This window comes from Lotus japonicus, chromosome 1, assembly GCF_012489685.1.
Source record: "Lotus japonicus ecotype B-129 chromosome 1, LjGifu_v1.2".
Taxonomy (NCBI): Eukaryota; Viridiplantae; Streptophyta; class Magnoliopsida; order Fabales; family Fabaceae; genus Lotus; species Lotus japonicus.
This window is the reverse complement of record NC_080041.1, coordinates 77213734-77241242: the sequence shown is the minus strand read 5'-3', so window position 1 is coordinate 77241242 and position 27509 is coordinate 77213734. Positions and strand designations below refer to the sequence as shown.

The following is a 27509-nucleotide window of genomic DNA, read 5'->3' as shown; positions in this document are numbered from 1 at the left end:
ATAGAAAACAGTTTGTCTTAAAACTGTAATCAGAAAAACTAGTAAAGTCTTGGACAATTTTCATCCCATCCAACATAAAATGGCGGGAATTTCATAATCTCATCACACTTCCCACAGTTCCACTTTCTCATCCTCTCTCTAACTCACTTCCATTCCCACTCTCCGATGAGCAACAACGCCTCCAAGAAACGCCCTACGCCGGCGACGGCGCCACCGTCCCAACCCCCGCCTACAAGGCGGGCCTTCTCTCAGGAAGACGAGTTCGTCGACGAAGACGTGTTCCTGAACGAAACCCTATTTTCCGAAGACGAAGAGTCCCTCATCCTCCGTGACATCGAGCAGCGCCAGGCCCTCGCCGCTCGTCTCTCCAAATGGACCCGTCCTCCTCTCTCACCGGACTACATCTCGCAATCTCGTAGCGTCCGTGAGTAATTGATTGCACTGCTGCAATTTCTGTCAATTTTCCCCTTTTCTGTGATGCTAGGGTTTTGGGCTGTTTTGTAATTTGATAATTTTCTGTTTTCCTGTTGTTGAGTTTTAGTTTTCCAGCAATTGGAGATTGATTATGTGATTGGAGAGACTCATAGAGAATTGTTGCCGAACTCGTCTGGACCTGCTGCCATTATTAGAATATTTGGAGTTACAAAGGAAGGTTAGCTTGTGTTTTTTTGTTTTCTTCCGCGCAGCGAAACTTTGGTCGCAATTGACAGTTGCAAATTTATGTGTTGGGTTGAAGTAATTATGAATGTCTCATTTGACAAGGGAATGGTTAATAAATTTGAGTGCTTGGAGCATTTGGTTTGCTTCTAATTAGACAATTTAATCAAACATAACAAGATCAGTCCTATTTGGTTTGGTTCGGTTTAGTCCCACATGGTTTTGATCAAGTACTATTTTCTTTGATAAACTCCAATTTGACTTCACTATATCTATTATTTTCCGACCCATTCAGCAACTAATTTCCCTAAAGATATTATTAAATGTATAATCAGTAGACAGATAAACTAAAATAACTGAAGAGTTTTGTAAAAAGAGTTGAAATCTAGTTATCTGTAAATATGTATATTTTAGACAACAGATGGATATATAACTAATTATTTAGTTCGAGTGGTTTCATGAATTCCCATAAAGATAATAAAGTCTCTTAGATGGTTTAGGCATACATGGAAAAGATTTATAGAAGTATTGGTCTGAAGGATTAACTAGATACATGATAGTCTAATACTTAGAGAGAGAATAAGGCTAAGGAAAATTAGAAGTCAACTCATTCAAGAGAGATTTAGAGTCAAATGGTCTATTGATAGACTTAGCGTGCGTTTTGATAAATACCCTAATTAAGCTTCTATTGCCATAAATGCTTATTCATAAATTAATTTGAGAGACTTATTGAAATAAGCTCAAAATATGTTATTGGCACGTATAAGCACTTATTCATAAGCTAATATGAGAGCAACTTATGCAAATAAGCTTAGAACACCTTATAGGTAGGTCATAAGTTATTTACATAAGCTCTCTTAATTCTCAAATGCTTAAGCTATAAAATAAGCTCTTCCAAACGAGGCCTTAATTCATGACAGGGCATTATAGTGTCATTTGATCTATGTAGCTGACTACAGTACTACACATAGTTGGAAAACTTAACCAGATCATATCAACATAAAGGAAACAAAACTAATTCAGGTTGTTCAATTTTCATCTTTTGGTTGCTGAATTAAATTTTACCAGTCAATATATATAGTTAATTTCTGAGGTTAAACAATATTTTCAGAGTCTAGATATGTGGTGATCAATACTTCAAAGAGGGCAAATGATGCTCTGTCAAACTAGTGCTGATCCATCCCTCCCCTCTCTTACTCCTGAAATAGAACCCAACATGATTTTGCAACTAATATTTAAGAAATATACTTTAATTGTGTGGGAAAATGGTATGAATTATGAATTCCAAATTGTCCTTTTTGAAGGTCTACAGGTGTATTTTGCATAAATGTTGACATCCTAGGTACTTACTGTCTAATTTAAAACATGAACATCAAAGGATTTCACTTTCTTGCATACTCAGTTTCTTTCTAGTATAATTCATATGATATTCATCAAGCTACATTACATGCATCAGTATCAGTTCCTAGAATCATATCTGTTTCTAAAGAACTAATCAAGTGTTTGTTTTAAACTTTGAAGTAAAATTATATACCATTACACTTATTAATTATGGCTCTCAATCTTGCATCGCCTTATAGGAATTCTATAAAAACCTTATATTTTGTTTTTTTTTTGTTAGGACACAGTGTTTGCTGTAATGTTCATGGGTTTGAGCCATATTTTTACATAAGCTGCCCTCCTGGAATGCGTCCAGATGATATCTCCCGTCTTCATCAAAATCTTGAGGTATATGCCTTAGTGTTTGAAGATAAAAGTATTTTCAGGTTTTAAATTAAGAAAATATCATCATTTCAACTTTGAATTTGCCTTTATTTACTTGCTTTTACAACTTGCAATTCTTCAGGCAAGGATGAGAGAAGCCAATAGAAATAATAATGTGGGAAAATTCGTTCGCCGTATCGAAATGGTCCAGAGAAGGAGTATTATGTACTATCAACAGTTGGATTGCCAACCCTTTCTCAAAATTGTTGTTGCACTCCCTACAATGGTGGCCAGCTGCCGTGGTAAACATGGATATTATCTGTATTCATTTCGTGTCATATCCAATATATTAATCGTGTCCACTATTACCTTATTGATGTTTGAGCTATCTTTTAGTTCTCATTTGGTGAATAGTTATATCATGGTAGCATGACGGACACATTATTTTTGGTAAAATTGTTTTTTTTTTTGCATCTTGACAATAATATGTTGGCATTTTTGTTTTGACAATTGCTGTGTTTGTCAGTAGAACTTAACTCATGGTTAATTTGACTCTTGCCAAAATTTCAAAACTTGGCAGGTATTCTTGATAGAGGTATTCAGCTTGATGGTCTGGGCATGAAAAGCTTCATGACTTATGAAAGCAATGTACTCTTTGCCCTTCGTTTCATGATTGATTGCAACGTAGTTGGTGGAAATTGGATTGAAATTCCTGCTGGAAAATATAAGAAGGCAAAGAAAGCCTTGTCTCACTGCCAATTAGAGTTTGATTGCTTGTATCCTTTCATGTGTAACATCCAATTTCTAGATAAAAGAGGGTTATTTTGAACTCCAAACTTTTAGATGTCTCCTTAACAATGTCATAGGTTTTCCGAATTGATCAGTCATGCTCCAGAAGGTGAATATTCAAAGATGGCTCCATTTCGTATTTTGAGTTTTGATATTGAGTGTGCTGGTCGTAAAGGTCATTTTCCCGAGCCTACCCATGATCCTGTTATCCAGGTCAATTGGCTTCTCTTTATACAGCTGAACATCGATGCCTAATGTCAATTATTTTTTATTTTTGAACTGAAAATTCTTATTTTCTTACAGATAGCTAATCTGGTTACTTTACAAGGAGAAGACCAACCTTTTATTCGTAATGTTATGACCCTTAAGTCATGTTCTCCTATTGTCGGTGTTGATGTGATGTCATTTGATACTGAAAGTGAAGTCCTGTTAGCTTGGAGGGTATTTTATTTTCTCTCTTTTCTTGTGTATGACTGAATGTATATGAGAATTTCAACAAAACTCCAAGTTTGATTACTTACCTTCCCCCCTAAATAAAGTAGTAGTTATTAAGATATGCTAATTATATATCTAACACTCTTCATGTCTTGCGACATAGTATGGTATTTTGTAGTGCTTTTAACTTTATCAATCATAGACGATATTAAATATCATTATCTGTCTCTTGAACTTGGAAGTCATGAGTCTATTTGATATTGTGCAATTATTGAATGAACTATAATTCTGTATCTATTACATTTTTATTGATTGATGAAATGATTTTTCTTTTTGCAGGATTTTATCCGTGAAGTGGATCCTGATATTATTATTGGATATAACATATGCAAATTTGACTTGCCATATCTTATTGAGGTGTTGATTTAACTTTGATATTAAACAGTATGCTTAGAGATGATAGTTGGAAGTTCTGTGCTTTTGGTTATGATTCATGTTATAATTTAATTTGTTCTTTTCTTGATTTCAGAGAGCTGCCACCTTGAAAATAGCAGAATTCCCAATTTTGGGCCGTATCAGGAACAGTAGAGTTCGAGTAAAAGATACAACTTTCTCATCAAGGTAGAGATATAGTCACTTGTTTTGTAATTGTCTCCCATTATTTTTGTAGTATACTATTTGTATTTCTGGTATTATGTGGGTTGGTAGGTTTCATTTAGCTTCATCAAATTTTTTGTAAGCAGGATTTTAGTTCTACAAGTGATTGCAGTCCTTAGTACAACATTCTATGTCCTTAATTTTTTTAATTTTTTTTTGTGAATTTGGGAATTACTTTGTTTATCCTTCTATATTTTGGCTTTTCAATTATTTCAACCCCTTAGTGATACTTATTGGTTCTGCAGGCAGTTAGGGACCAGGGAAAGTAAAGAAGTAACAGTTGAAGGGAGAGTGCAGTTTGATTTGCTCCAGGTTCTGTCAATATTTAGTTTTGCTCTAACCAGCTGATGCTTGAAAAATTGAAACTTATTGCTAAATAAGTTTATTCGTTATTTTTTATTTACAGGTTATGCAAAGAGACTATAAATTAAGTTCTTATTCATTGAATTCTGTCTCGGCTCACTTCCTTTCTGAGCAGGTAAAGTTTTGCTGTTACCATCATTCAAGCAATTATATTCTTTCTGTTATTTATTCTTCAAATACAGGTGGGAACTATTTATAAGTCTTGAACTAATTCGAAGGAACATTTCAGAGATCTTGTACCCCCCCCCCCCCCCCCCCCCCGCGTGGGGTAATCATAGATATAGCACATCGTGATTTGGTGCAAGAGTTACCTGATACTGTAGGCTAGCTATTATCTGAGATGACATGGATTACACTGGCTTTGTGTTTAGCATAGTAAATTTCTATCTGCTTATGTTTTGTGCTGTTTGTATGTTTGTGTGTGTACATCTTTTTCTGGATTTGTGGAATAAACAAATTAAATTACCCTCTGCATGTTTATCTTCTGCAGAAAGAAGATGTTCATCATTCAATTATATCTGATCTTCAAAATGGAAATGCAGAAACTAGGAGGCGCCTCGCTGTGTATTGTTTGAAGGTTCATATTCTGATTTCTTTCTATCTTGGGCTGCTCTTAGTTGCTACCTTACCTTCTGTTTAATTGTTCATTGTTCAGTTTTTTCTGATTAGTTTCTCATTGGTATGTAAACTTTTTGGAGATAAAATTTGAGTTTGACAATAATTAGCCCAAGGATTTTTAGTTTTGGAGTGTTGATTAATGGTGAGAGTTATCCATCTAGGTAAACAGTTTGCCAATTCATGTTGTGGTCTATGTGATAGGCACTGTAAGTTTTATCATGGTTATTAAAACCGGACTGGCTGGTTCAACCGTTTGAACTGTGAACCGGACCCTCTGCCGGTCTAAAGTAACCATAAAACCGTGTAGTGAGAAAACCGGAGACGAACCGGAAAACCGGTCAAAAACCGGGCGACCCGGTGAAAACCGGCCGGTTGGCGGTTTAGGGCGGTCCAATGAAAAAGCTATATTTTTTTGCTTTTTTAGACAAACATGGGTCTAACAGACCAAAAAACAAAGGATGGGCTCATTCCAGTAGACATCAGGTCTAAAAAAACAAGGCAAGAAACCCTAGATCCTGATCTTTAGGTTGAAAAAAAAGGCAAGAAACTGCAGCTCTCATTGTCTTCATCAGATCTGTCGTGCAGCCACTGGGTTTAACTGGTTCTGGAATAAAAGCTCCGAACGGCGACAATCATCTCCAGCTCGGTTTTCCTCTTCATCCAGGCTTCTCCCAGGCGTGTGCCACTACGTTCCCAGCCTTCCTTTATATTGTTGGTGCTAATTTGTGCACCATTAAGCAATGTTGTGAACTGCAAACACTGAGTAGATCTGATACGGTGGGAGAGGAGAACGGGAGAAGCCTTGTGGGTGAAATTTTATTTTTAAGCTATGATGTGAGAGCAAGTGTGTCTCATGCGTGCTTTCCCCTTGTCTATCAGTATAGGTTATAATTACTTTTTAGGTTTGTCCATAACCTCCCGTTTTCCAATTAGTATAGCAATTAATAGGCTCTAGGAAGCTGTCACGTTTGACATTGGAAGGAGAGCTTTGATATATACTAGTAGTCATCTTTTAAGTACTTGCTTGTTTTCCAACGGACTAATCCATCAAATTTTTTTTCTAGATTTTTTCACATAATTTTATATTACTACTCTACTTTGATATATTTTGGATTTTGATATAACCTTATATTTTATATTTATTTAAAATCATATTATTTAATTTATAGCGGTAGAACCGGTTAGACCACGGTTTAACTACGGTTGAACCAATGAACCTTGAACCGGTGCCTTCACCGGTTTGATCACCGGTCCGGTTTTAATAACCTTGAGTTTTATAGTTACTTCGTTAGGAAGGGAATTGCCATGTTCTTTGGTGGCTGTTGCCTTCTGTCATTAAGTTGTAAATGAGGCTGCTCGGTTTCATTTACTTCTTTGACCTGAATTTTTAGCATAACCTAACATTCTGACAAATTTTGATGAAATAATTATTTTCCCGTGCTAATGGATTCATCAACTTTTTTTTTGTCAACCTAAATTCCATTTTGGAACCTTTTGACTCTAAATACTGAATTTTATTTACATATATCACAATGTGAATATTAGGTACTTAGTTACATGAACATTTTACGGTTTTACCCATTAAGGTGTTGGGAAACAAATATGATTTATCCGTTATGGTCTATGAGTATATTACACATGAACGAAAACTAAAAGTGAAACAAATTTACTAGTCAAAAATCATAATTTGCTTGTCTGATTGCAGGATGCATATCTACCCCAGAGACTTTTGGATAAGTTGATGTTCATTTACAATTATGTTGAGATGGCTCGAGTTACTGGTGTACCAATTTCTTTTCTACTTTCTAGGGGCCAAAGTATTAAGGTAATCATTAAAATTCTTTTTTTTCATATCATTTGATAAAAATTTGAAAATAATTAACATGTAATTTTTAGCACTAATCTTGTTTTGTCTTCCCTTCCAGGTACTTTCTCAACTTCTTAGGAAGGCAAAACAGAGAAATATGGTGATTCCTAACGTCAAACAGGCAGGGTCAGGGTCAGAACAAGGAACATTTGAAGGTGCCACTGTAAGTTATTCTTTACGTCAAACAGGCAGGGTCAGGGTCAGAACAAGGAATATTCATGTTTTTCTCTATGGGTTTTTTAATTTGATATTAAAATACAAGGTCTTATTTGCAATCCAGTGGTAGAATTAATCGATGGCTTCTATTTTCTAAAAGTAATATTTATGTTTTTACATTTCTGTCACTACAAATTAGATTATATACATCATCAGTTTGGTGCATGGCCTCATATAAGCCGGTCAAGTGAGTTTGGTAACCTTATGTTGCTCCTAATAGAGGAACCAACCCCCAGTGTCTGCAGAACTTTTTATTTACTCTATTTTATGCCAGTTTATAATATGCATTCGAATTTTTGGTGGACTTCTATTAATGCTTTGTTTGGTTTAGGAAAGAAAGAGAGAAGAGAGAACATGAGGAGAGAGAAAGAAGTGAGAAAGATAGTAGAATTTGTAGGTTGTTTGGTATAATAGAAAAAAAAGAGAAAGAATGTTGTGGACACTTGGTTACAAATGTGAACAAAGAAGTCTCACATTGGATGGAAAAATAAGGGAAGGGCAATATATAATTGAAAGGACCCACTTACCCATTGCCTTAGGTTTTGTGGTGAAAGTTTGTGGATGATATCCAAATCACTTGTGCTCTTAGCCAAATGTGGATGTAATCTCCTGAGCCTATCTCGCTCTCCACCCAACAATAACCTAAGTATAATATGATATCAGAGCCAAAAATGCTAAATGGCTCATGATCCAAAAAAAGAATGGGCTCAATAAGAAAAGAGAGAGCAAGTCATAGGGCTTTGAGACTCAATTTAAGACGAAGGAGCACAAGTCCAATGACCTCTGGGGTTCCACTTGAGTACAAGCCCAAACAAAGCAAACCGTAAGGCCTCTGTGACTCCGATGAAGGAGCACAAGTTCGGCGACCTGAGGTTACGCTTAAGTACAAGCCCAGGTGAAAAAAATGGATTCACACTTGATGGGGGAGGTGGAGTGTTGCAGTATACATGTGAATAAAAAAGTTCCACATCGGATGGAAAAGCAAGGGAAAAGGAGTATATAAGCAAAAGGACCCACTCACCTATTGCCTTAAGGTTTTGTGGTGAAGGTACGTGGATGATGTCCAAATCACTTGTGATCTTAGCCCAATGTGGATGTAAAACCTCCTGAGCCTATCTGACTTTCCACCTATGGGAACAGAGAAGATGTTTTTAAGTCAAATGACATTTTTACCCTTAACATAAAAATATTGAAATTTAATTATGAATAAACTATTCAGTTTAATAGAGGGTATAAATGGGACAATGAAAATCCTCTCTCCCTCAGATTTCTTTGCATCGCAGAGAAGATTTGGAAAAGTAGTGTGGCCTGCATTTTATCTCTCTCCCTCTTCTCTCTTTACAGCAACCAATCGCAGTTGGATTGCCTCTCTCCACCCTAACTCTCTCTTCTCACATTCTCTCCACTCAATCCATCTCTAACAAACACAGCGTAATTGAGATATTTAGTTCATTTAATCATTTCTCTAATGGTTGAGAGACATTGAATTATGAAAAACATGTGTTGATTTTTCAGAGATGCAGAAATGCAGATATGCTGTGATGATTTATTAGATTTTGACCCGTAATTCAGCCATAGAGGCCACAGTTTGTGAAATGTTTCACCTACTGAGAGTAACTTTTGCTGTTTATATAGGTTCATGTAATATGCACTTATTATACGTGAAACATGATTTATTAATTTTTTTTTCTTCTTTTAATACGTGAAATTTGAAAGCATGCTCAATTTTAAGTATCTTAACGTGAGCTTTGGAGAAAGTATTGCTGCCACACATTTTTCCTTATTTGCTTTTTAGATGTTTTAGTTGTCCTACTGTTGCCTTTTGATGCATGTTTTTTAAATTTTGCAACATGCAGGTATTGGAGCCACAGGCTGGATTTTATGAAAAGCCAATTGCTACTTTAGATTTTGCATCCTTGTATCCGTCCATTATGATGGCCTACAACTTATGTTATTGCACTCTGGTAAATCTTTCACTTTTTATAGTTTCTACTTGAGACTTCAAAGTGTTTTTCGCATTTCTTTAATATTAATTTATTCATCGGCTCAGTTCAATTGTGCAACAATTGGTAGAAGTTCTTATATTTTTTTGTTCTTAAGGTGACCCCGGAAGATGCTCGAAAGCTCAACATTCCTCCTGAGTCAGTGAACAAAACTCCATCTGGTGAAACATTTGTTAAGTCAAATTTACAAAAGGTATCTTGCTTGTAAAAATTACTATTGATCTTTTTCCTCTAAGGCTGAATGCAAGTTTCATATTAGAAGGTAAAGCTTAAATGAAGTTTAGGCACTGATATAATGAGAATAAATTTAGGGCATACTTCCTGAAATACTCGAAGAGCTATTAGCAGCCCGTAAAAGGGCAAAAGCAGACTTAAAGGTATCCTTTCTGTACATATATGAATACTGACTCTGGCTTTTTTATTTTTTTTTTTGTTTTGGTTTCAAGTGCAGAATTTCATCAATTCTGAATTTACTATATTATATTCTTTATGTTATTGAATGATTTGTCTTCTACATTTCTACTTTAGGAGGCAAAGGATCCCCTTGAGAAGGCTGTGCTAGATGGTAGACAGCTAGCCCTGAAGGTAAGCTATGCATTTTAATTTGTCTGTTTTCTATGTCTTTTTCTTATGATAGTTGTTTAGTTTGCTCTACTGCATAGCGCATATAATAACTGGACTAGTTCTTGGTAACATTTTAAATTTCTTTTTTTTTCTTTTTTTCTTCTTCTTCAGATTAGTGCAAATTCTGTATATGGGTTTACAGGAGCTACTATTGGTCAGTTGCCATGCTTAGAGATATCGTCAAGTGTAACTAGCTATGGTATTGCTCCCGTTTATTAGTTTGTGATGCTGTATTTTATTTACAATTATCCTGCTGTTGAATTGAATTAACAACTCCATTGAGTTCTTATTGTTATGTGGATTGTTGATGCCTTGCAAAGGTCGGCAAATGATCGAGCACACTAAAAAACTTGTGGAAGATAAATTTACAATGCTGAATGGTTATGGACACACTGCTGAGGTATGATATTTAGAAATTCTTGTTTTGATGCCCACCATGTTCTATGGGGTTTCATGGGTTAGTAGTTAAGGACCTAAGGTGTCTTTATTGTTCCTTATTTCAAACTTCATTCACATGATAACAATTTTTCATCGTTGATAATTTTTAGCTGATAAATGCTAAACAGCTAGAAAATAACGTGTTGGTCTTTGAAAGATTGTGCTCTCTATTAGGCTTTAATTTGGTCATTGGATTTTATATAGTTTCCACCAAAACATGATTCTCTATAGTTCTATAGTGCTGCATATGGCGTGGGAAGTTTAACATTGAATCAATCAGTCAATGGTGTAAAATTTCATCCTTGGCAATAAAATTTAAATTTTTATTTATGCATATATATTTTTGAGTTTGATTTAATGTAGCTTTAGTCTACTTTTGAGCTCTATTATCATAATCAATTGGGCAGATTTTAATTCAGATTCTCGAATGACTTGCAAAATAATTTAATTCTTGCTGCTAGGTAATATATGGAGACACAGATTCAGTCATGGTACAGTTTGGTGTTTCTTCTGTAGAAGAGGCTATGAAATTGGGGAGAGAAGCTGCTGAATATATTAGTGGAACTTTCATACAAGTAACAGTTCATATTACTTTTTATCTTTTTCTTTAGTTCCTAGCATGTGAGGCCCTTATATGGTTGCTTTTGAATTGTTGAAATGTGAAAGCGATGAAATCTTGAGCATGAAAACTATTATTTTCTGTGACTTTCATGAAAATGGCAATTGAATATTATTATTTTTTTCATCACAATAGTCATAATTTGCTCTTCTTTTTCTAATTTCTCCAAACAATGATTTAATGATTGACTCAAATAATTTTTTTAACACATGACTGTAATATATGTACCCCATAGGCTTGCAAAACAAATATATTTTTTAGTTCTGTTTCTTCCAATCATTCATTACTCTTTCGAAATCAAAACAAAAAATTACATTATTCTTCATATATTTCAGGCTCAGGGATTATTATGTTTTATTTCATCAATTTACATGGGAATTTTTTAATTGATAATCAGTTCACAAAATTTGCATCATAGTCTGCTAGTTGTATTGTATAGATAGATGAATAGCAACAGTGTAATTCAGGGACTTGCATCGAGTTGTAAGAACAGTTGTTGAAGTGGTATTGATCTTGATCTATTTGAATTTTAAGTTGCAGCTTTTTCATGTCTAAATTCTACCAACTGATTAAAACTGTTAGACATATAATATAAAATCGTTATCGGGATAATTGGTTCATTACATGGTATCAGAGCCTCTATGACTAAGTGGTCTAGAGTTTGATCTTTGTTGCCCCCATTATTCTTATTCTAATAAAAAAAGTTTAATTTCAGCACATGGTAGTTGGGTATGTGCATTGTCCACGCTTCAAGTCTAAGTGGACTCTTGCGTGAGAGGGTGCGTTAGAAATATAAAATAAACTCATTCATGTGTCCTTTACCCAATAACTTAGACTTTTGGGATAATAGGTTCATGACAAATAAGAAATCTCTAAACTTAGATTTTCTTGAGATTTTGTAGAACTTCATTTTTGTTTAAACAAGAATGAAAATGTCACTGTAAGATGATTTAAATAGAGGGGATCATTGCCGCCATGGTTGGAGATGTTGTGTGACTAGGATGTTACATATTCGAGCAATGGGATTAGCCTCTTGCAAATGCAAGTTGCGCCTTCAGTAGACCCAAAATAGGTCAGATCCTACTCAGGGTGCTACCATGGTGGGACCTTTATAGCACCGACCACCGAGTTGCCATTGTACTTTTTTATGCTTGTTTAAATGTGTTTATAATTAAAAAAAATTTTACTTATGTATTTGTAATCATTTTGATTTTGAAGCCCATCAAACTAGAATTTGAGAAGGTTTACTTTCCATATCTCCTGATTAGCAAGAAGAGATATGCTGGTTTGTTTTGGACAAAACCGGACAAATTTGACAAAATGGACGCTAAAGGTAAACATTAATCATTATCTTCCTAGTGCTTTGTTGAAGGTCCTCTTACGCTACAATTTCATTTAACAGGTATTGAAACAGTTCGAAGAGACAATTGCTTATTGGTCAAGAACCTGGTTAACGATTGCCTTCACAAAATACTCATTGACAGGGATATTCCTGGGGCAGTCCAGTATGTCAAGAATGCGATTTCAGATCTTCTCATGAACCGTATGGATTTATCACTTCTGGTTATTACAAAGGTAGAAAATCGTTATAATAATCTTTTATATTGCTATTTGCTTCTTGTTGAGCTTTCTTCTGATATTTGAATTTGATGTAACTTGTAAGTGCACTTCTAGAATACTTTCGCTTTAAACTTGCAATTAATATGTATGCTTGCTTTAGTAGGGTTTGACAAAGACTGGTGATGATTATGAAGTGAAGGCAGCTCATGTTGAACTTGCTGAAAGGATGCGCAAGGTAGGTGGTGATAGTAAAATGTAGTTTTTTTTTTACAAAAGAGATTCATTTTTAAAGTAAAAACAAGTTAGTATGACAGTATATGATCGTATGCACAATATGTGTGAAAACATGAGAGAGAACAATGAATTTTGAACTTAGATGATAGAGTTCTGTATTGTCATTGCTCAGATGTGGACCTATGCAGTGTTTATTACGGCTATAGATTTATATATGTTAGAAATATAAATATAAAACCATTCATTCATGTGTCTTCACCCTATAGCTTAAACTTGCAGGATAATTGGTACATGACATGGTACCAAGTGGTTTATAGAGTTCATCCCTTTCCACCCCCATTCTCCTACTAAAAATTAAATTGTAGCACAAGATTGGCAGTTCTGTGCAATGTCCATATTCACGTTCACAAGGTGTGAGGGAGTGTTTTAGAAGTGTAATATAAAATCATGTCTTTACCTTTTAGATGATAATATGATTGTTTAGGTTTTAATGAGCATGTCATGTTCCTGTTTTGGGCCATAAATGTATTCTATTTGATTTTTTATTGACAGAGAGATGCCGCAACTGCTCCAAATGTTGGAGATAGGGTACCTTATGTTATTATTAAAGCTGCAAAAGGTGCTAAGGTAATATCACATTGCCCTCCTACTCTTTCTTGGACATGTTTATGAATCGTTCGCTTAGATTTTCTATGGACTAACCGTGTGAGTAAATCAGAACTATGAGAAATCAGAAGATCCCATCTTTGTCCTAGAGAACAACATTCCAATAGATCCTCATTACTATCTTGAGAATCAAATTAGCAAGGTTAGTTCAAGAAATGTTTTAGATTTCTCTAATTTTTACACTCCCTTATTAGCTCCATTCATGTTGCAGCCAATTCTGAGAATATTTGAGCCAATTCTGAAGAATGCTAGCAATGAACTTCTCCATGGAAGCCACACAAGATCTATTTCTATTTCTACTCCGACAAACGGTGGTATAATGAAATTTGCTAAGAAACAACTTACTTGCATTGGTTGCAAAGCTTTACTTAGGTATCAATTTTTCTCCTTATTGTTTTGTTTTGAAGCTCTAAAACTTTTCTGGTTAATTTTATGTATATATATATATATATATATATATATTTAACAGCTACTTCATTTAATTATAGTAAAGAAAAGGCACAGGAAACAGTGTAAGTCACCTACTATGGAAATAACTGTGCTTTATGAATGTTAGCATCCCCCAAGCCTAAAAGAGAAGAAAGCTGAAAAAACATCAGGACATGTGTAATAGATGCAATGCAAGTCCTTAAGACATCATTGTAATGAACATTTAAGAAGTTTAGAGCATCTAAGTGACATAATTGTTGATCATTCTCTACAAATTTCCTACTTTTCAATAATCTGTTTCACTAGTTACCATTAATGAGATACCGCATCGCAGGAGGTGCTGTTAGTCTGAGCCACTTTGAGATCTTGAATATCTTCTTGATGCCAGTTTCCATGAGTATTTATTATGGTTTTATAAGTCTTAAAAGGAAAACTAGATTCTTCATGTGTTTTGGGAACATAAAACCAATTGTTGTCAAGTGATTGAGATGATAGACTTCGCACCTTTATCTGTCGAGTTGTAGTTTTCCCAAGTACTATTCTTGATAATACTTTGGTCTTGCTTTTTAAGTGATTCAATGTTGATGATTATTAGTGATTATTTGTGTATGTATTCTGATGCTAATGAATTAAGATAATTATAAAGGCCTAATAATACTACTTTTTGTTGCATTTGACTCAGCAATGGAAACCACACTCTCTGCTCACATTGCAAAGGAAGGGAACCTGAACTATACTGTAAAACAGTAGCTCAAGGTAGCATGTCTTAAGCCCTGCATACCCAATTTCAAACCGATTTCAAGTTTTGTTGTAATGGATGGCTCTAGCTGTTTTTTTGGCTAAAATAAGTGGTGTTGTGGCTGCAGTGTCTGACCTAGAGATGCTTTTTGGGAGGTTGTGGACACAATGTCAGGAGTGCCAAGGTTCACTTCATCAAGATGTTCTATGCACAAGGTATTTCATCATTATAATGGTTTATATTTCTTTGAAATTCATGTCAAGGGATTGCTTGGGCGGCTTGAGTACAATTTTTTTATTTTAAGAGTGCCATATGACAGTGTTAATCAATCACATCCCTATCTGTTTTTATGAGAAAATTTACATAAACTTACATTTTCCTTGCATTTACTTACCACTGATTTATGCTGCACTATTGGCATTGCAGTCGGGATTGTCCCATTTTTTATCGACGTAAAAAAGCGCAGAAAGATATGGCTGAAGCAAGGTTGCAATTGGACAGATGGAACTTCTAGATTTTGTCACAGATATGGAACTTCTACATTTTGGAGAGAAAGTACATATAGCAGAAGGTGTGTTTTCTGCATAGGGTAGTTTAGTTATGATTTTGCTTGATCATGTAGTGCAGGATGTGACCTCGTGATTCTGGGAAGGCGACAGTAGCTACTAATGTCACCACAAGAGTACTTACATTTTGATAAATAGAAAGACTCTGTGAACTTAAGTGTGCTCTCTAATGGATATTGACATCAGATTGGTTCTCAAATTATCTTTTTTAATTATTGGATGAAAGTAAATTTGTTCCTGTAAGCAGTAGTTACGATTATTTTGATGTTAAAAAATTGATGAGGATTTGGTTGATGAAAAAAAATGAATATCAAAAGAGTTAATGGGGGTGCTTTTATTGGATCTGTTTCCTTTGATATGAAGAGTTCTTTTGAAGATAAAGGTGAGAAATGGTTTTAAATAAAAACCAATGTTCTTTGCATACGACAGTCTTAGTTGGAAATTCGAGTGAGCAAATAAATGAAAAGTTAAAAATAAGAATATAAGCCTCTTAAACTTATAACTTAGAGCTAATTAAAAGTAACGGTAAAATATAATAGTCAACCAACAAAATTTTACACAAAGTAATTTACATAATTGGGTTATATAGTTACACCATCATATCAAATGAATTTAATAACTTCATTTCCTCTCGATGGCCAAAATCCCTAACATTACATATACAAAATCAACAAAACAAAATAACCATGAAAATAATTGAACCAAAGGCAAAACATAATTTGAACAGAACACATAATCCATAAGTGATATAATGGTTTGCAGGTAGCATTGATAATAGATCGCATAAAAAAATTTGAATTGAGAGTTTGAGCATTTTGTATTTTCAATGGATACAAAACATAGTGTTGAAGGCAATGATCAAGGACTTTTTGGACTTTTGGGTAATTTAGGGTGATATTTATCCAAGAACCAGACTTATTGACTGAAATATGGACATCAAATTTTCATATGACAATATACTATGAAATCAAATACACAAAGTGTGTTTAAATTTTGATTGAGCTCAATGTTGATCCACATTAAAATTCTGATAAAATCTTACTTCTGCATTCATATTTGTATTTTTCCATTTGTATTGACACAAATGGGAAACTAAGTACACAATCCATTCCCAACGTCTACGTCCCCCTTTAAATCCCCCTTGCTTTCAAGACTTCCCTAGAATCTTTCATGATTTTTCACATTTTACAATATGTGTTTATCTCCAACTTTGAAGACAAATTCTGATTAATTATCGTGTTTAGGACTTGAACATAAATGTTTCAGGACATAGTGTATAGCTCTGTGGGTAAATTATAGGAATTCAAAATGAGTAGTAACATAATTTGGGTAAAATTTACCTAAATTTTTTTCTATGCATTTTGTTTAAGCAGTGTTACACAAACACAACATTTCTGTACATCTCATTCGTAAGGTGAATTGTTAAGAAATGATATAATGGATATTGCTATTGTCCACCATTAATGGTGGAAATATAATGATACATAATAAATCAACAAGAAATCTTGCTCAAGTGTATAATCTCAGGCGAGTTGTAATTTGCTGCCTGCAAATAGGGCATGATGATAAAGTCGCACCACACTCCTTGCAAGTCTGCATAAAAAACAAGGTAAATGAACACCAAAGACATTTTTACATGCAGGATACATGAATATGCAATTTTCTTCTTTGCATGGCAATTCCCCTTGGTGGGTCAAAATGAAAAGCTTTTTCTGCCATTTGTTAATTTTTATGAACAAATTTATTAGAGATTGGTTTCCCAATGAAAGAGGCGAGTCTAGGTGCAACAGTAAGGTTGTTGTCATGTGACTTTGTGGTTACAGGTTTGAGCCTTGAAATCAGTCTCTTGCAAAAATGCAAGGTAAGACTGCCTACTATAGATCTACAAAAGCATTAAACAAAATAGATTCAATAAATCGACTTACCGTATGACCGCATCCAAAAGCCATATCCTTCGGGTTCGTTAGGCAAATCGGGCATACCTTGAACAAGGGAAATATGTTTATCTCATTGCTTAGTGATCTCAATATGAATCTATAGGAATAGAAAGATACCAACAAGGGGCAAGTAAACATACTGGTTCCACAACATCTGGAGCTGTTGGTTCTACTGATTCAAAGTTTGTCATGTGTGGAATTGCTGTGACTGCATTATCATAATCTGTTACTTCCTTAGGTGGAGGGAGAGGCCTTTTATGTTGATAATGATCTGGGTCTCTACTGCATCAATGAATCAAGTTTCAACACTCAGTAAATATATCTAGAATATAGAAAGAGAAGCCTTTAGTCCATGCCTTACTTGGTAAGTTGTATATTTTGGGCTGCCCGGTACTGAAATGGAATTTCCATTAGGGCAGCAAGTGCAAATTCTGCTTCCTTATTTGATGCTTCTGTGTTCTCAGACATGATCTTTGTGAAGTTCACAAACTAAAGGAATCAAAAGGAAAACAAAGTAGAAAATATATCATTTTCATCAATAAAAGCAGAAGAAAATTCATAATACTAGAATTTGACCCATAACACCCTGCATCAAAAACAGGCTATTCCCTATTGGGCATGGGCCACTAGATCCACAAACCCAATATGCATACCCTTTGGGCATACCATTTTCTCCATCTTAAGGAAGGTTTGAAGATTCAAACCCGCGCAAGTTCTGATACCGAATGATATAAACAAGAATCTCAAACCTCGAGATCATTGGAAACATTTCAAATTAGAGATCCGAACATGCTCCGGCTTTGAAACCAAATAATATAAACAAGAACTATACATAGTGTCTTTCACTAATGTCCAATAAATTAGAGACAAAAGACACATCACACATCTGATCTTGGTTTTGGAATTAGCTGACACAATATCATCACTGTCGTTAATATGCCAAACTCCTGGCCTTCTAACTCCAATATCAAAGGTGAAAGTTACCATAAAGCAGACAATATTGAATGTTCAAGTATAAGTACCTGAAAGTTATCAAATAAGCGCCCAGTAATGTTATCATCAAAATTCTTCATCTCATCCCATGGTCCATCTCCAACTCCAACCAAAATAATTGAGAGAGGATAGTGACTGACAATCAGAAAATCACCACATGAAAGACAGATACGATAAACAACGGCAAAAGACTATAAGAAAATTGCTTTACCTTGCAGCAATGATAGAATTAATGGTTGCTTGTTCTTGTGGACTATGCTTTCCATGTGGTGTATCTGGATTTCTAGTAACCTTAGGAAGAAAAAACAAGACACTCTAGAATAAGGAAAAGAGAGCTAGGAATAAACAATCAACTCATGTCACGAAAAGAACTGCGAAAAAGAATAGATAAAACCTGTCCATCAGCAATAATGACAAGAACATGATATTGACCATTGTTCCTTTCCACAATGTCAATGGCTGCATCAATTACAGGGGCAAATGATGTTGGACCTATAGAAAAAAAGAGCGAGTTTTCACAATTAAATCATATCACCGTCAGCATACAATCATAATAAGAAATGAAGACTAACAAATAAGGTGCACAGATTCAATATTTATTCAGAGTTTCAGATAGCATACTGCTTATTTTATAAACTCTAAGCTACCTTCAAAATTTCGATATATGGCTATTTATTTTAAAAAATCTTGAGCGTGTAAATCCTAGTATGTACCACTAGACAGACAAAAAACTTAACCTTAGAAGGAGCTTTGACAAACCCTCAAACAAGCAATATCCACAACTGAGTATAAAGGAAAAGTATTACAATTATAATTTGGGAAATGTCTCTACGAGTAGTAAATCAGAAGTGTTTACAGTCAAAGAACTCTTCAAGTTTATGTAAGCCAATAATGAAGTACAAAATAAGCAATTTAGCATAGCATCAGACTGGTCTAGAACCAGCAGCTCAACCTCAATCATTGTGCTCAACAAGGATTAGGTCCCAACAGATCCTATGTTCAGAGGCATTTGAAATTTTAAAATCATGATATGCAGTAAACCATAATATAATTCTATCTATCTAGAACAACTATGGTAAGCTATTTTGTAGAAAAAATTCAAATACATTTGTGACAGATACTTCTAGTAAAACTGTAAAAATCTAGCCAGAAAGGAAGATAATTTTGTAAAACAAACCTGACAATTTCAGGTGTGGAACAATCTGTCTGTAGCGTGAAAGTACTTCCTCAAAACCTTGACAAAATCTATCACCATTATAAAAGCTGAACACATTATGATCATGTGTAGAAGCTGCAAAAGTAAATTCACAATAATTAACAGAAGAGAAAACACAACAGCCTTTATCTTCTCTAAAGTCGGAAACATCTACTCACCATCCCCAAATCCAAAACACGGTATGAGATTATCTTCATCAAAAGAAGACAGAGTACGGCCAATGATGGAGATTGCTTGCTCATACGGATTAGGAGTGTTTCCAATACGATGAAGGCTTTTCCTGTGGAACGAGTGCTTGCCTACAATTATCAAGGTGTGATTCTCTACACTCATGGATATAAAGCATGTACAATAATTCCATATTTGAAAGGAATAATTACCTGTCCACTCATTGCTTTTGGTGAAGTCAATACCAAGTATCAAATTTGAAGATTCCAGACCAGCTTCTCTGAGAGCAGAAACAACCTGAAAATGTCACATAACTTCTATAAGCATGGAGCTTCTACCAAAAAGTTTTATACAATTTAAATTGTGGTTGTAGTCACGGTTGCCGCTGCGTCGCGGAATTGCAGATAAATGCAGGTTGATGCGATCGCAATTGTGGCCCTGATGCCAATGCGGCCACAATTGCAGTTGCAGACTGCAATTTGAAACCATTCAATGTAGCTCACAAATGGTGACTACACTTGGAGTCTTGGAGAGTTAAAGACTAAAACTTCACCGAGCACAAGAAGCAGTGAAAACCTGATCCAATGAGCTGAAATTGTCAGCTATGTGTTTAGATTGCTGATGGCGAGTATTCACAGATCTCCCAGCATTAGAAGAGTGTTGATTATGGGTAGTAATAGTAGTATCATCCAAACTCCCAGCATAAGAAGAGGATTGATGATAGCTGTTATCCACAACTGAGCTCCCAGCATAATAAGGGGATTGTTGGTAAAAATTATCTTGAGATTCATCCATTGACTCTGCATTTCCCATAATGACTGTCCTGCTTTCACCAATATCAACATAAATAAATAAATGAATACAGTAGGATAAAAAAATCACAGCACCAGAATATCACAGCTCAATCCTGTTAATGGAAAAATAAAAAGAAAGGAAACAAAAACTGAGCAGCATACAACTTCCTTATGATGTTTTCTCAAGTAAAATCTACCATAACAAGTTAAATAAGAAGCCCAGAACTAGTCAATAATAGTCAGCTGCATATAAAAGTAACACCAAAATCACCTTATCTTTCCAAAAAAACACATACAAGGATTGAGAATCCTATAATCCTGATTGTCTCTGATTTGCTAGAGAGAGAGAGAGAGAGAGAGAGAGAGAGAGAGAGGTGACCTTGTTGTTGGTTTGCTTTGTTTGGTTTTTCTGAAGTTTGAGGGTGGTGCAGTTGAAAACTTTGTTGAGGAGAGAAGAGAGGGGTAATGACCATGACCATTGTTTTTTATTATTGTGTAGTAAGTAATATTTTAATGGTTAGACGTGGTGGCTACTCTCTTTCTTATGCGTGCACTCGTTGAAAACGCGTTGCTTTGCTGCTTCCCTTCCCTTAACTGCGGTTGCATAATTATCCATCTGGAGCCGGGATCCTCTCAAGTGTAAAAAAACTTGAGAGTGTCAAGTTTTACCATCTCACCATTAACTTTTGTGTAGATAATAAATGTAAAATAAAATAAAATAAAATTAATGGTGAGATGATGAAACTTGACACTCTCAAGTTTTTTTACACATGAGAGGATCCAAACCCATCCATCTGAATCAATTTTCTTGCTTTACGCTCTCTTTGTCTCAATTAACAAACAAACCTTGCCTTACCTAGTAAGCTGTTTGTTTCCATCATCATTATATAATGAGGTAGTTAAAAAAATTACCTTACTCTATGCAATTAAAATAGTGGAAAAAACTGTTAGCCCCATATTCACTTAGTGCGCTTTTATCATGAAAATTAATCTCGCGACTACTAACCGGCAGCTGTGACAGTGAAGACAAAAAAAAAGTTCAGTTAATATTGTAACTTTAAGAGAGATTTAATGTTTTTCAAAATTTTAAGAGACTTGGACACAAAACACAACCAAATCTCACTTTGTTTTTTGGTACATCGGAAAATAATCTCACTTTATTTAGAGTGGCCAGAAACTCATTAAAGGGTGTAAGTAATCAGATTTTTGTACAAGCACGTTTCATCCAATAATAAAAAAATACTTTAGATTCGATCAATCAGTGTCCTCACAGCAAAACAGGCTCGCAATCTACTTACCCACCTAACTGTGATTGGTTAATTAATTCACCAAACATTCTATCAAGGATACTTATAATCGGAAGTTCCCTATCACATGCACCATATCATAAACCTCATTCTCATTAGATCGTTCTCCACACAAGAACCATCTCATAAAAAAGAAACGCAATCATTATCATCAATAAAAATTTGGCATAAATAGATTAAACAACACCGAAGCAAATCCAGTGGAGTATGGACCAAAAAACATCGATGCAGACACAAAAAGTACGAAGTACAGCGATTCATGGATGAAACCACGGACAAAACTCCTCAAGATAACAATGTAAAACTCAGCTAAGTTCATCATAAGTAGATCATAACTAGTTTAAATAATTTAAAGCTTGTCTTCAAACTCGGAGAGTGGAGTCATCTGCTCCTTCAAGCCCTTCCTCTTACGGATGTCGGTAACAAGCGTTGCAGCTTGTGATCCAGACTCCAATGGATCCGAGGACATCATATCCCAGTGATCGAAGACACACTGTGGGAAAGCCTGACCTGATGTTGCAGCTCTCAAAGTGCCGGAGAATCCAAAGGACTCAACGACAGGGAGGTATGCTTTGATGTTGTAAAGTGGAGTACCCGGCCTCTGCATTTCCTCAAAGACGTGTCCACGCTTCTGGTTAAGAACACTGTAGATACCACCAAGGGCTTGCTCAGGAGCCTGGATTTCAACCAAGTAAACAGGCTCAAGAAGCCTGGGTTTGGCAGTCAACTGGGAAGCATAGAAGACTCTCCTAGCTGTAGGAATGATTTGACCACCACCTCTGTGGATGGCATCAGCATGCAGGACAACATCACACACTTCAAAGCAAATAGCTCTCATGTTTTCTTCAGCCAGGGCACCTTCTTTTGAGGCCCATTGGAATCCAGCAACAACAGAATCCTTGATTTCATTCAAATACTGGACTCCTTTACACATATCAACCACCATGTTTGGTCCAAGGGTCTCAGGTCCGAAACACCAGATTTTCTTGGCGAGATCCTTATCCCAACCATATTCTTCTGACAAGATTTTGGATCGAACTTTGGGGTCATCCCTTGGTCCAATCTTGCCGTCATCAATGGCTTCTGCGAGCCCGTCCTCCAATGGTCTTGCTTCCATGTACAGGCGGTTGTGCTTGTTGGGAGACTTGCTCATGACAGTGCGGCATGATCTCTCTAGAACTGTCTCACGGAAAGACACAACAGGGTCAGATTTAACAATCTCAGCTCCACCCATGAAGTCGTCCTGCAAGTCCTTCAAACAAATCTCAAGATGAAGCTCTCCTGCACCAGCAACAATGTGTTCTCCAGACTCCTCAATAGTACAAACAACCATAGGATCTGATTTAGCCAACCGCTTAAGACCTTCAACAAGCTTAGGAAGATCAGATGCAACCTTACACTGAACAGCGACACGGACAACAGGTGAGACAGAAAACTTCATAGCTCGAATTGGGTGGGCATCAACTTCCTTCTCATTTGTCAATGTAGCATTCTTGGTGATAAATTGATCCAAACCAACCAAAGCAACTGTGTTACCACAAGGAACATCCTCAACAGTCTCCTGTTTCTTTCCCATCCAAATGACAGTTCTTTGAACACTTTTGGTATACAGGTCTTTTTTCTCACCAGGAACATAATTTGGTCCCATAATTCTGACCTTCAAACCAGTTGAAATCTTACCTGAGAAGACACGGCCAAAAGCAAAAAACCTACCCTTATCAGATGCAGGAATCATCTTCGAGACATACAACATTAGAGGTCCCTCAGGATCACAATTTCTGATAGCAGCAGCATATTGATCATCAAGAGGACCCTCGTACAAATTCTCAACACGATACCTCTGGGCTGTTGATGGAGATGGAAGATGAAAGATCATCATTTCCAAGAGTGCACTAGCTGCTGGGAGCCATGTCTGCATGACACGTTTCATCAATGGTTTACCCATCAGGTCCTTCTCTTCAGATTTCATGGTGACTCCAAGCTTTTGCAGCATAGGCCACAGCTTATCCTTCTGATCATTCATACAAGTGTTAATTATCTGCTTGATAGGCTCATAACAGAACTGAACAAACCCTCGCTTGCAGGTAGCTGAGCCAGTATTCTTGCTGGTCCATTTCTTTGTGGCTGGATCAAAAAAGTTCTCACCCCAGAGCCTTTCCATCATCTTTGACTCGTCAACACCAAATTTAGAGGCATACATCTTTGCAAAGTTTGTCAGAGTAAAAGCCCATCCATGGAGACCAGCAGAGAAAGCGACTGTTCCTTTCTCTGGATAGACCATACAATCACCAAGCAATGGGTCTTCATATGTAGCCATGATCACATTAGCATTCTCAATGACACGGCTAAAAGTCTGATATGCCTCCTCTCCATCCACCTGCAATTCAAGGAAGCATCTGTCCATCTTGTTGACTGTCAGAACAGGTCTAATCCTTTCTCCCAAGGCCTGTCGCAGAACAGTTTCAGTTTGGACACAGACACCTTCGACACAGTCCACCACAACCAGCGCTCCATCAGTAATTCGAAGTGCAGCAGTAACCTCAGATGAAAAGTCAACATGCCCAGGTGAGTCAATGAGATTAATGAGATACTCGTTGCCCATTCTCTCTCCCTTGAAACTCTTGAGAGCCTCATCAGTCATTTCATAGTAGAGTGAGATACCAGTGGACTTAATTGTAATACCACGCTCAGCTTCATCTGCACGGGTATCAGTCATACGGACATCACCTGCTACTTCTTGTGCAATAATGCCAGCAGCAGCTACCAGAGAGTCCGTGAGAGTTGATTTTCCTACAATAAGAAACCAAAAGCATAAATTGTTATCCAGACAAGAAAACATATGATAATTATAATATGACAAAGAACAAAGCACTCCAACAAACAGCTAAACACTTGTACGACAAACCATTGTTGATATCATGGGTGTTCAAAAGAAAACTGAAATAAATATCAAAGGCAGTTTTTTACTATTATATCAAGGGAACTTTTCAAAAATATAACTCATAATTCTTGTCAAACAAACACCAATTATGAATGAATCTGATTTAGTTTTTTTTCCTTAAAAAATCAAACATTTATTCAATTTCTTAAGTGTTTGTGTAAGCTTTTTTAAAGAATTTCAATTAAGATTGAAATCAGATAATTTGAAAAAGCTACTTTGATAAGCTTATCAAGTAAAAAGTTGTTACGATGTATGAGGGAAAATAAAAAAGAGCTTTAAATTAGTGTAACTAAACACAAATCAGCTTATCATTTTCTTTACATTTCTAAAAACTAGCATCAATTTAACAGTTAAACATCATTTTATTATAATCTAAAACAAAAGCACTCTATCATATCTTCATCAAAATATAGGGTCAGAGAACACATCACAACAATCAGGAAAGTGCATCATAGAGAAAGTAACCAGGAAGCAAAAAAAACCTATGTTAATTCATACCATGATCAACATGAGCAATGACAGACATATTACGAATGTTATGCTTAAGGTCCATAATCCGCCGCAGCTCCTCTGCTGTAAACTTCACCTGTAAAAACAAACAAATCTCAATATCAGCTTATGAATATCCAATCAAACTAAATAAACAAAATTTCATAGAGCACAGTTCATCAGCTTACCATTTTGACTAGTCTTGTTTTCCCGCAGAAAAAATGTGCTGAAACATCAAAACACTGGATTTAGCTAAATAGGTTTTATCACAAGGGAGGCAACAAAAGGGGACAATTCAGAGTAATTGGTATTACTAAGTCAAAAATAAACAATAAAACAAACAATCAACATGCTTCAATATGCGACTACTGCTAACAATAAAAAAAACAAAAGCTAAACTAAACAATCAGCATGCTTCAACTACACTCACATTATATCAGAACAGATAAAATTTTCAGTATATTTAGGGTTAGGAACACTTGTTTAAGAACAACTATTCATGTCCACAAAGATAACACCATAAACCCAGTCACTTGTGCATGTAACGGATAAAAATACGAAGATGCTACATTATCACTTCAAAACACACAAGTGGCATTCAACAAATGAACACAAGTAAATTAAAAAATTTCAAAGGTGGAATTTTTATAAACCAAGATCAATTTTTTTCGATTACAAATCAGAGAACACCAGACAAATAAATCCAACAACACCCTTTGGGATTACCTTATCTACCATTCAAGAAAAAACAACATCAGATTCAAGCTAAAAACTTTCAGGGAAGAAAAGCAAAAGAACTGAAATTTCCAACAAAATAAAAATCAAAACTTAACATGCCCTAGCCTAGATATTATCAGATTCAAAAGCAGAAATGATAAAATAAAAACAACAACAACAAATCATTAGAGTTACATAATCCACCGCAAAATCGAACCAGAATGAAGAAACAAACGAAGGGAATGAGTTTGGGAACAGAGAGATGATCGGAAAACAAGATGAAGAGGAGACGAACCTCAAGAGGAGAGAAATGAGGGCGGCGAAGAGAGGCTGAGGCTAGGGCGAAGGACTGAAATATAACCAGGTTACACACTGTGAGAAGCTTTATACACCGTTCGATGCAATATTAAAAAATCAACGGTTCTGATTTGAAAATTTATATCACTAAAATAGTTGATGCACTTGTTTTCTTGATCCACTTATTTTTTGAAGCCCACATTCAATTCATTTCTGTCATATAAAAAAGTACATTTTTTGAAAGAAAAAAAAAACAAAAAAAGTACATTTTTATTTTATTTAAAATTAAAAAGAATTTTAACCGCTCATTCTATGTGTCATATTATAATTGAATGTCGGTTACACTGACACCTGATAGTGTATGGAAATCAAACTCTAAATAAATTGAAAATTGTAATTTGGTGCTCTCTTTTTTCCTAAATTAAAGTCTTGGGAAACGACACTTATAAGTACAGGATAAATGAATCATGATAAAAGCAATAAAAAAACACAATCCATATACAATTTTTTTTTACAGCAATCCATATAGAAAATTAATTTGACTTGCTTGATCTAAATCTATAATATAACTAAATAGGATTAGAAACTAAAAAGTAAAAACAGATAAATGATAAAATCCATCCCCACAAAACATAAAAAATAGGCCATGATCATCGATTTCTCGAACCTCTCTAAAATTGCAGTAGATGTTTACTTCACCAAAGCAGTTGGGCTCTGATGGTGATAAAGAGTCCAAGTAGGGAAATGGAGAAGAGAAGAGAGACAAACACGACAAGGAGTGGGGGCTGGCGTAAAGGAGTAGAGGGAAAGGTGGAGGAGAAAAGATCTCTCAAAGAAGAGAGGGATAACACTCACTAAAGAGGGAGGAAAAACTCACATATTGTGTGTAGAGAGTCCTCAATGAAGGGAGAGAAACTTAGTTTTTGCTCTGCCCTCCATGAAATAATGGAAACTTAGTTGTCTCCCTTCCCTAATAGCAAACCGGAAAACTACTAGGAATTTTAATAAAGGGCTACTGTAAATTGTTGTGACAAGGGTTTGAGTAAAAAAAAAAAATCTTATGTTATTGACTCCAGCATTCTTGTTTGTAAGTGGCAGGTGGCCATAGTAAACGTGGTCTCGGAGCATCTTTGCACATGAAATTATTAAGAGTTGTATAATTAGAAGTTATATTAATTTTTTTTATTTTTTAACAAGTAGGGTGTCGCCTTATGGGAGACAAGTAGAAACTCATTTATTGGTAGGAGCGTCGAGAGACTTCCACAAGATTTTATTGGACGCAGAGAGATTCAAACTCTCAATCTATAGGGAGGTGAGAGTTAAACCCGAAATATGTAATTAATTTTTGGGTTTAATGTTTAGTTTAAATAATTTATAGTCTTTCATTTTATTTGGTTCCTATTTTATTGATGATTTTGGTTTCAACCCTCATTATGGTGATGTGACAAACAAAAGACCATGTCATC

General features: G+C 35.5%; 3 protein-coding genes across 6 annotated transcripts; 1 reads left to right on the top strand and 2 right to left on the bottom strand.

Moving 5' to 3' along the window:
* Positions 1-86: 86 nt before the first annotated feature.
* Positions 87-15521, top strand: LOC130713381 (DNA polymerase delta catalytic subunit). Of its 2 annotated transcripts, XM_057563153.1 has the most exons (30): positions 92-424; positions 542-652; positions 2279-2385; positions 2504-2663; positions 2942-3137; positions 3228-3363; positions 3454-3591; positions 3925-4002; positions 4115-4206; positions 4488-4554; positions 4649-4720; positions 5096-5182; positions 6929-7048; positions 7149-7253; positions 9163-9270; positions 9407-9502; positions 9621-9686; positions 9838-9894; positions 10045-10132; positions 10254-10333; positions 10833-10946; positions 12209-12323; positions 12393-12565; positions 12714-12785; positions 13337-13411; positions 13503-13592; positions 13662-13822; positions 14562-14635; positions 14746-14833; positions 15045-15521. In XM_057563153.1, the coding sequence occupies exons 1-30, from the start codon at positions 166-168 to the stop codon at positions 15130-15132; spliced, it is 3273 nt and encodes a 1090-aa protein (XP_057419136.1). In that variant the 5' UTR covers positions 92-165; the 3' UTR covers positions 15133-15521. The 2 variants fall into 2 exon arrangements, 1 of the variants encoding a protein (XP_057419136.1); XR_009010918.1 differs by lacking the exons at positions 13503-13592; positions 13662-13822; positions 14562-14635; positions 14746-14833; positions 15045-15521 and having other exon boundaries at positions 87-424; positions 12711-12785; positions 13337-13392.
* A 976-nt stretch (positions 15522-16497) lies between these two features.
* On the bottom strand, positions 16498-20803 carry LOC130713368 (E3 ubiquitin-protein ligase RGLG3). Of its 3 annotated transcripts, none has more exons than XM_057563149.1 (12): positions 20672-20803; positions 20075-20321; positions 19711-19795; positions 19489-19629; positions 19292-19405; positions 18509-18606; positions 18326-18405; positions 18144-18249; positions 17483-17610; positions 17262-17403; positions 17110-17166; positions 16498-16777 (listed from the first exon to the last, which is right to left on the bottom strand). In XM_057563149.1, the coding sequence occupies exons 2-12, from the start codon at positions 20309-20311 to the stop codon at positions 16694-16696; spliced, it is 1272 nt and encodes a 423-aa protein (XP_057419132.1). In that variant the 5' UTR covers positions 20312-20321; positions 20672-20803; the 3' UTR covers positions 16498-16693. The 3 variants fall into 3 exon arrangements, with proteins under 3 accessions (XP_057419132.1, XP_057419129.1, XP_057419123.1); XM_057563146.1 differs by having other exon boundaries at positions 17262-17400; positions 20564-20719; XM_057563140.1 differs by having other exon boundaries at positions 20564-20718.
* A 941-nt stretch (positions 20804-21744) lies between these two features.
* LOC130713359 (elongation factor 2) lies at positions 21745-26101 on the bottom strand. Its single transcript, XM_057563132.1, has 4 exons — positions 26042-26101; positions 25218-25255; positions 25039-25126; positions 21745-24389 (listed from the first exon to the last, which is right to left on the bottom strand). The coding sequence occupies exons 2-4, from the start codon at positions 25218-25220 to the stop codon at positions 21949-21951; spliced, it is 2532 nt and encodes an 843-aa protein (XP_057419115.1). The 5' UTR covers positions 25221-25255; positions 26042-26101; the 3' UTR covers positions 21745-21948.
* Positions 26102-27509: the final 1408 nt, after the last annotated feature.

Coding starts and splice junctions, on each gene's coding strand:
- LOC130713359 (XM_057563132.1), bottom strand. Junction 24,390..25,038: donor CATTGCTCATGTTGATCATG/GTATGAATTAAC, acceptor TTCTTATTGTAG/GAAAATCAACTCTCACGGAC.
- LOC130713368 (XM_057563140.1), bottom strand. CDS start 20,586: ATGTGTTTTTTTGGAAAGATAAG. Junction 19,630..19,710: donor CAAAAGCAATGAGTGGACAG/GTAATTATTCCT, acceptor TGATAATTGTAG/GCAAGCACTCGTTCCACAGG. Junction 18,607..19,291: donor TCCACACCTGAAATTGTCAG/GTTTGTTTTACA, acceptor TTTTTTCTATAG/GTCCAACATCATTTGCCCCT.
- LOC130713381 (XM_057563153.1), top strand. CDS start 166: ATGAGCAACAACGCCTCCAAGAAACGCCCTACGCCGGCGACGGCGCCA. Junction 653..2,278: donor ATTTGGAGTTACAAAGGAAG/GTTAGCTTGTGT, acceptor TTTTTTTGTTAG/GACACAGTGTTTGCTGTAAT. Junction 3,364..3,453: donor CCCATGATCCTGTTATCCAG/GTCAATTGGCTT, acceptor ATTTTCTTACAG/ATAGCTAATCTGGTTACTTT.